Source organism: Procambarus clarkii, chromosome 19 (genome assembly GCF_040958095.1).
Source record: "Procambarus clarkii isolate CNS0578487 chromosome 19, FALCON_Pclarkii_2.0, whole genome shotgun sequence".
NCBI classification, from domain to species: domain Eukaryota; kingdom Metazoa; phylum Arthropoda; class Malacostraca; order Decapoda; family Cambaridae; genus Procambarus; species Procambarus clarkii.
In genome coordinates, this window is record NC_091168.1 from 34,727,808 (window position 1) to 34,741,624 (window position 13,817).

The 13,817-nt window shown below is 45.2% G+C and overlaps 1 protein-coding gene across 2 annotated transcripts in view; it reads right to left on the reverse strand.

Annotated features, from left to right (window-relative positions):
• LOC123757466 (uncharacterized) overlaps positions 1-13,817 on the reverse strand; it is a 68,523-nt gene that overhangs the window by 36,359 nt on the left and 18,347 nt on the right. For both annotated transcript variants that reach the window (XM_069327274.1, XM_045741111.2), the window contains exons 5-9: positions 11,813-11,951; positions 8,075-8,259; positions 4,941-5,107; positions 1,691-1,862; positions 686-845 (exon numbers count right to left, since the gene is read on the reverse strand). In XM_069327274.1, the coding sequence (XP_069183375.1) occupies positions 686-845; positions 1,691-1,862; positions 4,941-5,107; positions 8,075-8,259; positions 11,813-11,951 (823 nt within the window). The remainder of the gene's footprint in view (positions 1-685; positions 846-1,690; positions 1,863-4,940; positions 5,108-8,074; positions 8,260-11,812; positions 11,952-13,817) is intronic.

The following is a 13,817-nucleotide window of genomic DNA, read 5'->3' on the forward strand; positions in this document are numbered from 1 at the left end:
ACCTTCTTCTTAAATTACATCATTATGGAATCAGAGGTCACTCCCTCCAATACCTTCAGTCTTGCCTTACTGACAGGCTCCAGTATGTTTCTGTGGATAATTCCATTTCTCCCACCCTACCCATAAACATTGGTGTTCCACAGGGCAGCCACACCTGTTCTGGTACGGCCACACCTGTCCTGGTACGGCCACACCTGTCCTGGTACGGCCACACCTGTCCTGGTACGGCCACACCTGTCCTGGTACGGCCACACCTGTCCTGGTATATCCACACCTGCCTTTCGATTGACTACAATTGATGTTTATCATAAAAAAATAAAAATTATTATCTGCTTATTGATTTCTAAATTATCAAGAACTGATATATCTGTCGCGATTATTAATTAGAAAGATAATGTGATCATACATAATAATTCGTTATTTAATGGAATTTTGGAGATGGGAGCATCATAACACAAGAATATTTATCTATATAACAAAAGTTCAAGTTTATATTTGTTTTAGTTAACCCTACTAACTACGCATTTTCTCTCATTATCATAAAAAGAAAACGAAATTTTAAAGGGTAACTCTAGATCCAAATTTCATTGCCGGCATTTTGGGGAATATGAAGCAGAGTGAATTAGGTCCTAGCTTAAAAATGCAATAAAAGCTAAAACCGAGGCAACTGGCGTGGAAGGCCTACCCTCCGGGGTAGATGGTGGCGGTGACGAGGTAGGAGAAACCTGGACCATTATGGAGGAGTGTTGGAAGAGGTCGCCAGGAGAGGGTCAGGTCACGGTACTCTGGAGTGTTTCTGGCGATCCTGAAGGTGCCAGGACCTACTGCCGGGGCCTCCTCGGGCTCTGAAACGTGTGCAACACAGGTCAATGTTATTGTGTTGCAGACATGAATACGGCAGTCACGTCATATGTTGATATATATGCTAATGAGTACCGTACGGTGCAGTACGCTACAGTACTCTGCAGTACACCACAGTAGGCTACTCCAACATCAACCGCAGTATACTAGCCACTAAAGTACACGGTAGCCTAGCCCACAGCTGTCAGCAATACTCCCAACCACACTACTGTACAGCACACCACAGAAAATAGTAGTACACAGGATAGTAATAGTACACAGGACAGCAACAGAGTACACTGTAACAACAGAGCCACCTACAGGAGGGGGTGACAACAACAACAGAGTACACTGTAACAACAGAGCCACCTACAGGAGGGGTGACAACAGCAACAGAGTACACAGGACCACAGTGACCTGCAGGAGGGGTGACAACAGCAACAGAGTCACCTGCAGGAGGGATGACAACAGCAACAGAGTACACAGGACCACAGAGTCACCTGCAGGAGGGGTGACAACAGCAACAGAGTACACAGGACCACAGAACCACCTGCAGGAGGGGTGACAACAGCAACAGAGTACACAGGACCACAGAGTCACCTGCAGGAGGGGTGACAACAGCAACAGAGTACACAGGACCACAGAGTCACCTGCAGGAGGGGTGACAACAGCAACAGAGTACACAGGACCACAGAGTCACCTGCAGGAGGGGTGACAACAGCAACAGAGTACACAGGACCACAGAGTCACCTGCAGGAGGGGTGACAACAGCAACAGAGTACACAGGACCACAGAGTCACCTGCAGGAGGGGTGACAACAGCAACAGAGTACACAGGACCACAGAGTCACCTGCAGGAGGGGTGACAACAGCCACAGCTGACCAATCAGACCACCAGCCGTCGTCGTCCAAGGTGAAGTTAGCAGCCCCAGACCGAAGCCGGACGCGCACCTCGTACTCCTGCCACCAGTACTTCACCTCCACAGACACCAAGTTGGAATTCTTACACTTCCCCGTGGCAGCCTGTGGGACACACAATACAGTTACTCGTGGCACCCTATGGCACCCTGTGGATTAGCAGAGAACAAAATTAAACAACACATCCTCCATCCCAAATATTAAAACAATACAGACTTATGTAGCTTTAAGCAAGTCAATATTTGACTTACGAAGCAAAGAACCAACTGACATTAATCTTTCACATGGAATAATAATTGTTTTTATATCAAATATGAATAAATATTATATATTGTGGGTTGACGCATTGTTAGGTTATAGTTTATGCATAGCTGAGTTAAGTCTAGCATAAGGTCAAGTTAGGGTAGGTTTTCTAGAGTAAGTTTAGATTAGGTCTGGTTATGCCTAGTGTAAGTTAAGTTAGGCTTGGTTAAGTTTAGTGTAAGGTTGGGTAAGGTTAGGTTAAACCTATGTAAGGTTGGGTAAGGTTAGGTTAAACCTATGTAAGATTGGGTAAGGTTAGGTTAAACCCATGTAAGATTGGGTAAGGTTAGGTTAGACTGATGTGATCACATCAGTATACAAAATTTGTTGTCAGAAATTAACATAAATATTGTATTTTTTAATTTTCAATCCCCTGTGGGTGTATGCTGCAGCTGTACTGCCCCCCCCCCCTCCCGTGGCTTGGTGAATTGTCAACCACAATGATAATTCCCATTGTTGGGGGACAGGAAGACTGTAACCATCGCAAGGTAGTTAGCTTTAAGGTCCCCATCTCCCCCTCCCCTCTTCCAGGTCAACTACTGACCTTCTCTAGGATACAACCCACAACAGTTCGCTAACTCCCGGATAGATATTTACTACACTGAGTAAGAAAGGGGGGGGGGGGGGTGGAAATATGCTCAACCGTTACTGTTCAGGGGCCAGATTCACGAAAGCACTTACGCAAACACTTACGAACCTGTACATCTTTTCTCAATCTTTGGCGGCTTTGTTTACAATTATTAAACAGTTAATGAGCTCTGAAGCACCAGGAGGCTATTTAGAACAATAACAATAGTTGAATGGGAAGTTTTCATGCTTGTAAACTGTTTAATAAATGTAACCAAAGCCGTCAAAGATTGAGGAAAGATGTATACGTTCGTAAGTGTTTGCGTAAGTGCTTTCGTGAATCTGGCCCCAGATGTGTTGGGGTTGAGAATAAACCACGTGTCTACGAGGATTGTTTCTCTTCTAAACGTAACAGTGGCGACGAAGATTATTAAACACCTAAGGCAGAGAGCCCGGGTACAAGACGAGGTGTGAGCACCAGGAGAGAGCAGAGTACGTCGTGCCGATGGGCGGGAAAATTGTAATTTTACATAAACAATATGTAAATATGAAGGCAGAAGGAGAGTTGCACATCAGTGAGTTGTGCAACCCACCGTGTGCCCATGGCTACCCCAGCACTCATCTCAGTGGAGCCGGTTAATGCCACCAAGATCTCGTTGCATCTGTGGCTCAGCCTGCTGGAAGCAAACTTCCAGTACCGTGAGATTAAGGAGGACGCCAACAAGAAAGCGGTACTTTTAGTTTCACTGGGTACAGAAGTATACAGTGTCTTGGGTAACTTGTGTGAGCCAGAGCTACTCCACACGAAGACCTATGAAGACCTGATTACCCTGCTGCAACGTCATTATGTAGTGAAACCTTCATATCACAGGAGTTTGAGGGATTTCCAGAAGAAGACGAAAAAACAGCATGAATCAATATAGGATTTATATGCAGAATTGAAGGCGTTGGCTAACCACTGCAACTTTGGAGCACAGTTTGACGGGCGGGTGAGGGACCAGTTGTTCATGGCAGTAGAAAATGAGATATTTTTCCCTAACCTGGTGGCAGAAAACGTGGATCTACATTCGATGACTTCATGGACAGTGCTAGAAAAGATTTTGAACCTGGAAATGGCTTTTGGAAGTAAGAAATCTACTACTAAAGAAATTATGTTCGTACAGGGGCCAGACCAGATGTAAACACTGTGGGTACATGCACAGTAGTAGCAAGTACAAGTTTGGTGACTATATATGCAACTTTTGTGACAAGGAAGAGTAATTGAGGAACGTGTGGAGAGAATACCTGAACAGAAATAGCAAGGCCTGGGAGAGGAGACCCCCTGGGAATGCAAGAAGAGGTAGTGGTACTGTGGTCAAGACAGTAGAGGAAGGTAACCTGTCTGAAGAAGCTGCAGGTGAGGAAAGCAGACAATATTCGGTGAAAGAAAAGGTATGTTCGGTGAAGTCACAAGTGGTGAATTTTGTAATTAATGGGAAGTTAGTTCCCTTGGAACTGGACACTGGTGCTGCAGTGTCAACATTGTCTAGAGATTGGGCAGATACCTTGCAAATAAATGTAAAAGCAGGTAAAAAATCATTAAGTGCTTATGATAATATACCGATTAAGGTACATGACAAGGTGTCGGCAAAAGTAGGCTATAATAAAAAAGAAATTGACCAGGATTTGTTGTAAGGATCTCATGGAAAAGGCGGGAATTTTCTTGGCGGGCCTAGATGAATTGTCGATAGTTAAAACAATTAATTAAAAGTGACGAAGATATGGTAGTAAAATATTCAGTGGAGGCAGGTAAGCCAATTAACAGCATGGTGGCAAAAATTCACCTGAAAAGTGGGACTTCAGCTAAATTTGTCAATGCAAAAATAGTTGCGTTCCATTACAAGCAACTGGTAGAATCGACCCTGGAAAGCCATGTGGCAGAAGGCATCTTAGAGCCAACTACACATAGTGAGTGGCAGCCCCAATTGTACCAGTGTTGAAGACAGACCGGAAATCCATGAGAATCTGTGCAGATCTTAAAGAATTAAATAACCGCATCCATTGTGAGAAGGTATCCTTTACCTAAGACAGATGAGCTGTTGTGGTTGAGAATAAACCATGTTGACCACACACTAGAAAGTGAAGGGACGACGACGTTTCGGTCCGTCCTGGACCATTCTCAAATCGATTGTGGTCCAGGACTCAAGTCACAATCGACTTGAGAATGGTCCAGGACAGACCGAAACGTCGTCGTCCTTTCACTTTCAAGATGGGACTGAACCCGGGATTGCGAGTCGAAAACGAAAACCACTGTGCCAGAAAGTGCTCCCTTACCGTGGTCCATGTGTCGGGGTGGGCGTGGAGGCGGTGGTCCACCCGGAACACCACGCCCCCCGCGCTAGGGAAGGCGTCCATGGGCGAGGGAAGCGACCACCTGACCTCTAGCTCCCGGGACCCCGCCACCGCCTCCGCCTCCACGCTCTCTGCTGCGTCCGGGAGCACTGAGGACGGGTGTAGTGCCAGGGAGAGATAACGTTAGAACATAATGAATGAGGTAACTGTAGAAGGCCTGTTGGCCCATACCAGGCAGCTCCTATTGGTCCATACGAGGCAGCTCCTATTGGCCTATACCAGGCAGCTCCTATTGGTCCATACGAGGCAGCTCCTATTGGCCTATACCAGGCAGCTCCTATTGGCCCATACGAGGCACCTCCTATTGGTCCATACGAGGCAGCTCTTATTGGTCCATACGAGGCAGCTCCTATTGGTTCATACGAGGCAGCTCCTATTGGTCCATACGAGGCAGCTCCTATTGGCCCATACGAGGCAGCTCCTATTGGTCCATACGAGGCAGCTCCTATTGGTCCATACGAGGCAGCTCCTATTGGCCCCTATGAAACAGCTCCTATTGGTACATACGAGGCCGCTCCTATTTATATCCACCCAAACTTTCATACATACGTCTAACCTACACTTGGAACATCCCAGCGTTCCCCGTCTATTGTGTTACATATCAATTTGCTTCATAACTCAAGAATACTGTTTCCAAACCAGTATTTACCCAAGTCTTTCCTGAATCTAAACCTACCAAATTTATATTCATTGTTTCGTGTTCTATTTAGTGTTCAATTATCTAACCCAAAATTATTATCCTCTTTCTTATATCCTTTCATCCGTTTGTGTACTTTTCCTCTTTTTAGAGTATGTAAATAATTTTTTTTTTAATTTCTCTCACCACAAGGTTTTCAATTCCCGGAATTTAACTTTGACATTCTTCTATGTGAGAGTTCAAGTGAATTGATGGACAGGAAAACAGAAGAGTAAGGGGAGACATGATAACCACCTACAAAATTTTCAGGGGAATTGACCAAGACAAACTCTTTAGCACGGGTGGATCACGAACAAGGGAACACAGGTGAAAACTTGGTACCCAAATGAGCCACAGAGGCGTTAGAAAGAATTTTTTCAGTGTCAGAGTAGTTAACAAATGGAATGCATTAGGCAGTGATGTGGTGGAGGCTGACTCCATACACAGTTTAAAGTGTAGATATGATAGAGCCCAGTAGGCTCAGGAATCTGTACACCAGTTGATTGACAGTTGAGAGGCGGGACCAAAGAGCCAAAGCTCAACCCCCGCAAGCACAACTAGGTGAGTACAACTAGGTGAGCTCACACATTTAGTGTGGTGTGTGGAGGAGAGTGTAGAGTCCAACTCCACTCATAACAAGGAGGTATGATAGTGAGATAGGTCAGTGTTACCAGTTCACACAAGATACGCTCAGCTCATATCTGTAATTATTAATTTACTTCTAATACAATTTTTTGTTCTATACCTTTACGCTGCTGAGGTGTTTAAAGTATGCCTGTATGTATTTAAGTTTCATTATGTACATGTGTGTTAGTGTATTATTATATTATTCTTATGTGTTATATTGCATTATGTTGTTGTTGAATGATCGAGTTGCATGATTGACGGACGGCTCGTGCAACTCAATCATTCAGGTGATTCAATCAATCATTCATTCAACTCAATCATTCATTCATGTAACTCAGTCTACCCTCCTATACTCACCTAGTTGTGTTTGCGGGGGTTAAGCTCTGGCTCTTTGGTCCCGCCTCTCAACCGTCAATCAACTGGTGTACAGATTCCTGAGCCTATTGGGCTCTATCATATCTACCTTTGAAACTGTGTATGGAGTCAGCCTCCACCACATCACTGCCTAATGCATTCCACCTGTTAACTACTCTGACACTGTAAAAGTTCTTTCTAACGTCTCTGTGGCTCATGTGGGTACTCAGTTTCCACCTGTGTCCCCTTGTGTGACTGTGTGCGCGTGTTTATGTTTACGTCAGGGCAGCCAACCTGTGCGATGGTTGTCTATTCTTGTTTCTCTTGTATATACTTATATATTGTCAATTTATTATGTAGTTGAACATCTGTGTATGTTGCAGAGTGTGTGTAATTTACGTCGGCGTATTTTATGTTTTCTGTAAGCTGATGTGTGGACACACAAGAGCAGGAAGTGTTCATTGATCTGTTGGTTTTGGACGGGGTAACATCTTGGTGGTTTGCTCTGTTGAGCAGTTTTACATTAAGGATCTTTATATATCTGCTGTCTTCTTACCAGTAAGATAAGAAGGGGATTACTGTGTGGATCAGAGTTGATAAGTGTTATTATTACATTTTCAAATGATAACTCCCGTGATGTAGTGACTTATATTGTTAAAGCCGTTTGGGGACTCTCATATTTTCAAGTGTGTGTCGACTCTAACCTTTGAAAGGAGATTCCTGATTTGGCCAGATTTATCAGTCATTTTGAGCTCTAACTTTTGAAGACAAGTTATTGACTCGCCATTTGTCGGTTATTGTTGACTCTAACTTCTGTAGAGAGTTTCTTGATTAATATTTGAGTCATTGTAAGTGGACTCGTGACTTTTGAGAAAAAAAAGTTTTTCGACTGCCATTTACCGGTCCAGTTGGGACTTAGCTGTTCTAAAGGCAAAGTGATGGTTCCCTGACTTGTGTTTATTGATGTTCATGCTGAGACATTATATGATGAGTGCACGCACACACACACACACACACACACACACACACACACACACACACACACACACAGTAACAGGAATTGATAAAATCGACAGGGAAGACTTCCTGAGACCTGGAACTTCAAGAACAAGAGGCCATAGATTTAAACTAGCTAAACACAGACGCCGAAGAAATATAAGAAAATTCACCTTCGCAAATAGAGTGGTAGACGGTTGGAACAAGTTAAGTGAGAAGGTGGTGGAGGCCAAGACCGTCAGTAGTTTCAAAGCGTTATATGACAAAGAGTGCTGGGAAGACGGGACACCACGAGCGTAGCTCTCATCCTGTAACTACACTTAGGTAATTACACACACACACACACACACACACACACACACACACACACACACAATGCTTGTCATAGTGAGGGTACACCTACCCACAGCATAGTTCCTGACGAGGTGGGTAAAGTTGAAGGTTTGGTTACTGAGGGAGTTTGAGGCCTGGAAGAGGACGCGGAGGAAGGGCTCCGCCGCGGGGTACTCCGGCGGCCTCCAGAAGCAGCAGGTGGTCAGGTCATCACAGGTGTCCTTCACGCCCCCGCTGTCACCACTACACTGGGACCTGTGGGGCGTTGATACACTGAGTGTACGGTAAGTGGGGGGAGGGGATCCTGTCTACACAGAGAGGAGGCTCACACACACACACACACACACACACACACACACACACACACACACACACACACACACACACACACACACACACACACACACACACACACACAAATCACAGGTTGAAACTGAGTGCCCAAATGAGCCACAGAGATATTAGAAAGAACTTTTTTAGTGTCACAGTGGTTGACAAATGGAATGCATTAGGGGGTGATGTGGTGGAGGCTGACTCCATACACAGTTTCAAGTGTAGATATGATAGAGCCCAATAGGCTCAGGAATCTGTACACCTGTTGATTGACGGTTGAGAGGCGGGACCAAAGAGCCAGAGCTCAACCCCCGCAAACACAACTAGGTGAGTACAACTAGGTGACTAGGTGAGTACACACACACACACACACACACACACACACACACACACACACACACACACACACACACACACACACACATGAGCGACCACAGTGTACTGGTGTTTGAGTACCTGATTGAAGAAGGGTTATTGAACTCGAGGAGGGATACCGAAACCAAAAGGTTAGCATACCGAAAGGGAAACTATGAGGAGATAAGAAAATGCCTAGCAGATATAGCATGGGAAACAGAGCTCTGGGAAAAGACGGCCCAAGATATGATGCAATACATCACGCAAAAATGCAAGGACGCAGCAAACAAGTTTGTCCCAGTCCAAAAGGAAAACAGTGAAATGAAGATGAGAAACCCATGGTTTAATCAGAGATGTAGGCTAGCTAAGCAGCAAAGTAAAAGGGCATGGAGAAACTATAGGAATAACAGGACACTGGAGAGCAGAGAAAGATACCAGAATGCCAGGAATGAATATGTCAGGATGAGAAGAGAGGCAGAAAGACAATACGAAAATGACATCGCAAGCAAGGCAAAGACTCAGCCTAAATTGCTGCATAGCCACATCAGGAGAAAAACAACAGTAAAGGAATAGGTTATGAAATTAAGGATAGGGACAGAAGGATTCACAACAAACGACAAGGAAGTGTGTGAGGAACTGAATAAGAAATTCCAAGAGGTCTTCACCTTAGAGCAAGGAGAAATCCCAGAGATAAGAGAGGGAATAGCTAACCAGGAACCACTGGAAGAGTTTGAGATTACCAGCGGGGAAGTAAGGAAGTGTTTACTAGAATTGGATGTGACAAAGGCTATAGGCCCAGATGGAATCTCCCCTTGGATACTAAAGGAAGGAGCAGAAGAACTATGCCTGCCACTCTCCATAGTGTATAACAAATCACTGGCAACAGGGGAATTGCCAGAAATTTGGAAAGCAGCTAACGTAGTCCCGATATACAAGAAAGGGGATAGACAGGAGGCACTGAATTACAGGCCAGTGTCCCTAACCTGCATACCATGCAAGATGATGGAGAAGATTGTGCGAAGAAAGCTAGTGGAGCACCTGGAGCGAAAGAACTTTGTAACACAGCATCAACATGGATTCAGGGATGGCAGGTCCTGCCTCACAGGGTTACTTGAATTCTACGACCAGGCAAGAAAGAGAAGGGTGGGCAGACTGCATATTTTGGATTGTCAGAAAGCCTTTGATACAGTGCCACACAAGAGGCTAGTGAAAAAACTGGAGATGCAGGCTGGAGTGAAAGGGAAGGTACTCCGTTGGATACAGGAGTACCTAAGTAACAGGAGACAACGAGTCAGTGTGAGGGGTGAGGTCTCAGATTGGCGAGACGTTACGAGTGGAGTACCGCAGGGGTCAGTCCTTGGACCTATACTGTTTCTGATATATGTAAATGATCTTCCAGAGGGTATAGAATCGTTTCTCTCAATGTTTGCCGATGATGCAAAAATTATGAGGAGGATTGAAACTGAGGACGATAGTAGGAGGCTACAAGATGACCTAGACAGACTGAGTGAATGGTCCAACAAATGGCTGTTGAAGTTCAACCCGAGTAAATGCAAAGTAATGAAACTAGGCAGTGGAAATAGGAGGCCAAACACAGGATACAGAATAGGAGATGAAGTACTTAATGAATCGAACAGAGAGAAAGATCTAGGAGTTGATATCACACCAAACCTGTCTTCTGAAGCCCACATAAAAAGAATAACGTCTGCGGCTTATGCGAGGCTGGCTAACATCAGAACAGCGTTCAGGAACCTGTGTAAGGAATCATTCAGAATCTTGTACACCACATATGTAAGACCAATCCTGGAGTATGCGGCCCCAGCATGGAGCCCGTACCTTGTCAAGCACAAGACGAAGCTGGAAAAAGTCCAAAGGTATGCCACTAGACTAGTCCCAGAACTAAGAGGCATGAGTTACGAGGAAAGGCTGCGGGATATGCACCTTACGACACTGGAAGACAGAAGAGTAAGGGGAGACATGATCACAACGTACAAAATCCTCAGAGGAATCGACCGGGTAAACAAGGATAAACTATTCAACACTGGTGGGACGCGAACAAGGGGACACAGGTGGAAACTGAGTACCCACATGAGCCACAGAGACGTTAGAAGGAACTTTTTCAGTGTCAGAGTAGTTAACAGATGGAATGCATTAGGCAGTGATGTGGTGGAGGCTGACTCCATACACAGTTTTAAATGTAGATATGATAGAGCCCAGTAGGCTCAGGAATCTGTACACCAGTTGATTGACGGTTGAGAGGCGGGACCAAAGAGCCAAAGCTCAACCCCCGCAAGCACAAATAGGTGAGTACAAATAGGTGAGTACACACACACACACACACACACACACACACACACACGCACACACACACACACACACACACACACACACACACACACACACACACACACACACACACACACACACACACACACACACACACACACACACACACACACACACACACACACACACACACACACACACACACACACACACACACACACACACACACACAGCAAAGAACAAAGCTCAAACCCCGCAAACACAACTAGGTGAATACACACACACAGGAAACAAATAGGTCGGGAATCAATATATTAAACAACTAACGGTTAGAAAGGCGGGTTCCAAGAGCTAACAAATCGATCCTGTAAGTACAAATAGTACAAACATACACGTACATGACTGACCTACCCTTCAGCGTTCATAGAGACGAGAAGGTCTGTAGGTGCCCGAATGACGGAGCCCAAGAGCTCGTCTTCCCTCCCAGACAACACACTGACAACCACAGTTAGGTAAACAAACAAACACACACCTTCAGTGTGTATAGACCTCACACACAGAATGTTGACCAGACCACACACTAGAAGGTGAAGGGACGACGACGTTTCTGTCTGTCCTGGACCATTCTCAAGTCGATTTTGAGAATGGTCTTCAAGTCACAATCGACTTGAGAATGGTCCAGGACGGACCGAAACGTCGTCGTCCCTTCACCTTCTAGTGTGTGTGGTCTGGTCAACATTCCTCAGCCACGTTATTGTGACTCATCGCCTGCTTACACGCAGAACTTTTACTGAAAGTAAACTGACTTTTAGAGAACTTGTAAAAAGAGACTTACCCTTCAGTGTGTAAAGTTGAGATGAGATAAGGTTTGTAGCTGGCGGTCTGGACGGGGTTGTAAGGCAGGGTCCAGTTGCACTTAAGAACCTCCAAGTTGTAGGACACGCACTGGAAGTTCTCCACGTCCAGGGGCTGGTCTGTATGGGAGGAGGTCTGATGCCTACAGCAAGCCACAATAATCCCAGGGGCCAGATTCACGAAAGCACTTACGCAAGCACTTACGAACGTGTACATCTTTCCTCAATCTTTGACGGCTTTGGTTACATTTATTAAACAGTTTACAAGCATGAGAACTTGCCAATCAACTGTTGTTATTGTTATAAACAGCCTCCTGGTGCTTCGGAGCTCATTAACTGTGTAATAATAAAGATTGAGAAAAGATGTACAGGGGCCAGATTTACGAAACAGTTACGCAAGTACTTACGAACCTGTACATCTTTTCTCAATCTTTGGCGGTTTTGTTTACAATTATTACACAGTTAATGAGCTCCGAATTGGTGCTTTCCGGGAGACATCTCTCGTCACGCAAGGTGCAGTCGCACCTCCACAGGTGCAGGTCCGCGGTTGTTCAACGTCCTCCCAGCGACTATAAGAAATATTGCCGGAACAACCGTGGGCATCTTCAAGAGAAAACTGGACGGTTTTCTAAGAGAAGTTCCGGATCAGCCGGGCTGTGGCCCTGCGGGCCGCTCCAAGCAACAGCCTGGTGGACCAGACTCTCACAAGTCGAGCCTGGCCTCGGGCCGGGCTTGGGGAGTAGAACTCCCAGAACCCCATCAACCAGGTATCACAGATCACCAGTATCTATTGATACTGGTAATAGCTCAAAAGGGCCACCACTTACGGGCTATTCATGCCCGTGCCACCGTTTGGGTGGCTTAATCTTCATCATTCAATCAATCAGGTGCTTTCCCAAAAGTTACAGCCCCGCTCCTGTGCCAGGTTAAGTCCACTACGGGCTCGCCATAGTCCGTGCTACTTGGAACATTTTGTTCAGATTAACTGAATCTAATACAGCAATAACTTCCTCCTGATAATTCTTCTTCCATTCCCGTCATCACGGACGCGTCTCTGACAGCCTGTCACCCAAAAGGGACAGTACACATAGCGACTATGGACGGAACGTTCACAATACGTACGGCTGAATGCAAAAAAAGTTCCCGTTTAATACTATTCATTTTGAAGGAAGAAGACAACACCCAAACCTAACCTTCCTTAGGCCTACCTTACCTTGAGGTGCTTCCGGGGCTTAGTGTCCCCGCGGCCCGGTCGTCGACCAGGCCTCCTGGTCGACGCCTAGAGTGATACATATGTTAGTGATAGAGTGATAACATATGATACATATGTTACAGGCCTAGAGTGATACATATGTTAGTGATAGAGTGATAACATATGATACATATGTTACAGGCCTAGAGTGATACATATGTTAGCCGGTGTTAGTTCATGTTCTTGTTGAACATGAACTAACATATGTGAAGAACACTGTAGCTTAGTGTTCTTCATAACACTGTGTCTCAGTGTTCTTCATAACACTGTGTCTCAGTGTTCTTCATATACATATATATGTATACATATATATGTATATATATATGTATACATACATATATATACCTATATATATGTATATATATGTCACATATACATATATATGTATATGTGACATGTATACATATATGTATACATATCGAGGTACCCCCCCAAGGTGAAACTACCTACTGACCCCCCCCCCCCGGATGGGACCCCACAACAAGCTGACTCCTGGGGGACCTATTTACTGCTGGGTGAACAGGTGCATTAGGTGATAGGAAACACGCCCAATCACTTCTGTTCCGCCCGAGATTCGAACCCAGAATTCACGAATGTGATTCGTCAGCCCGTCCTCCAAACAAAGACCCATAAGTGATTCCATCCACCCGCCAAACCCCAGCTGTTTATGAATGAAAAACGGTTTACACACGACTCACAACTCCTGCCGTCCGAACACTTCCGGAACAAGTGCT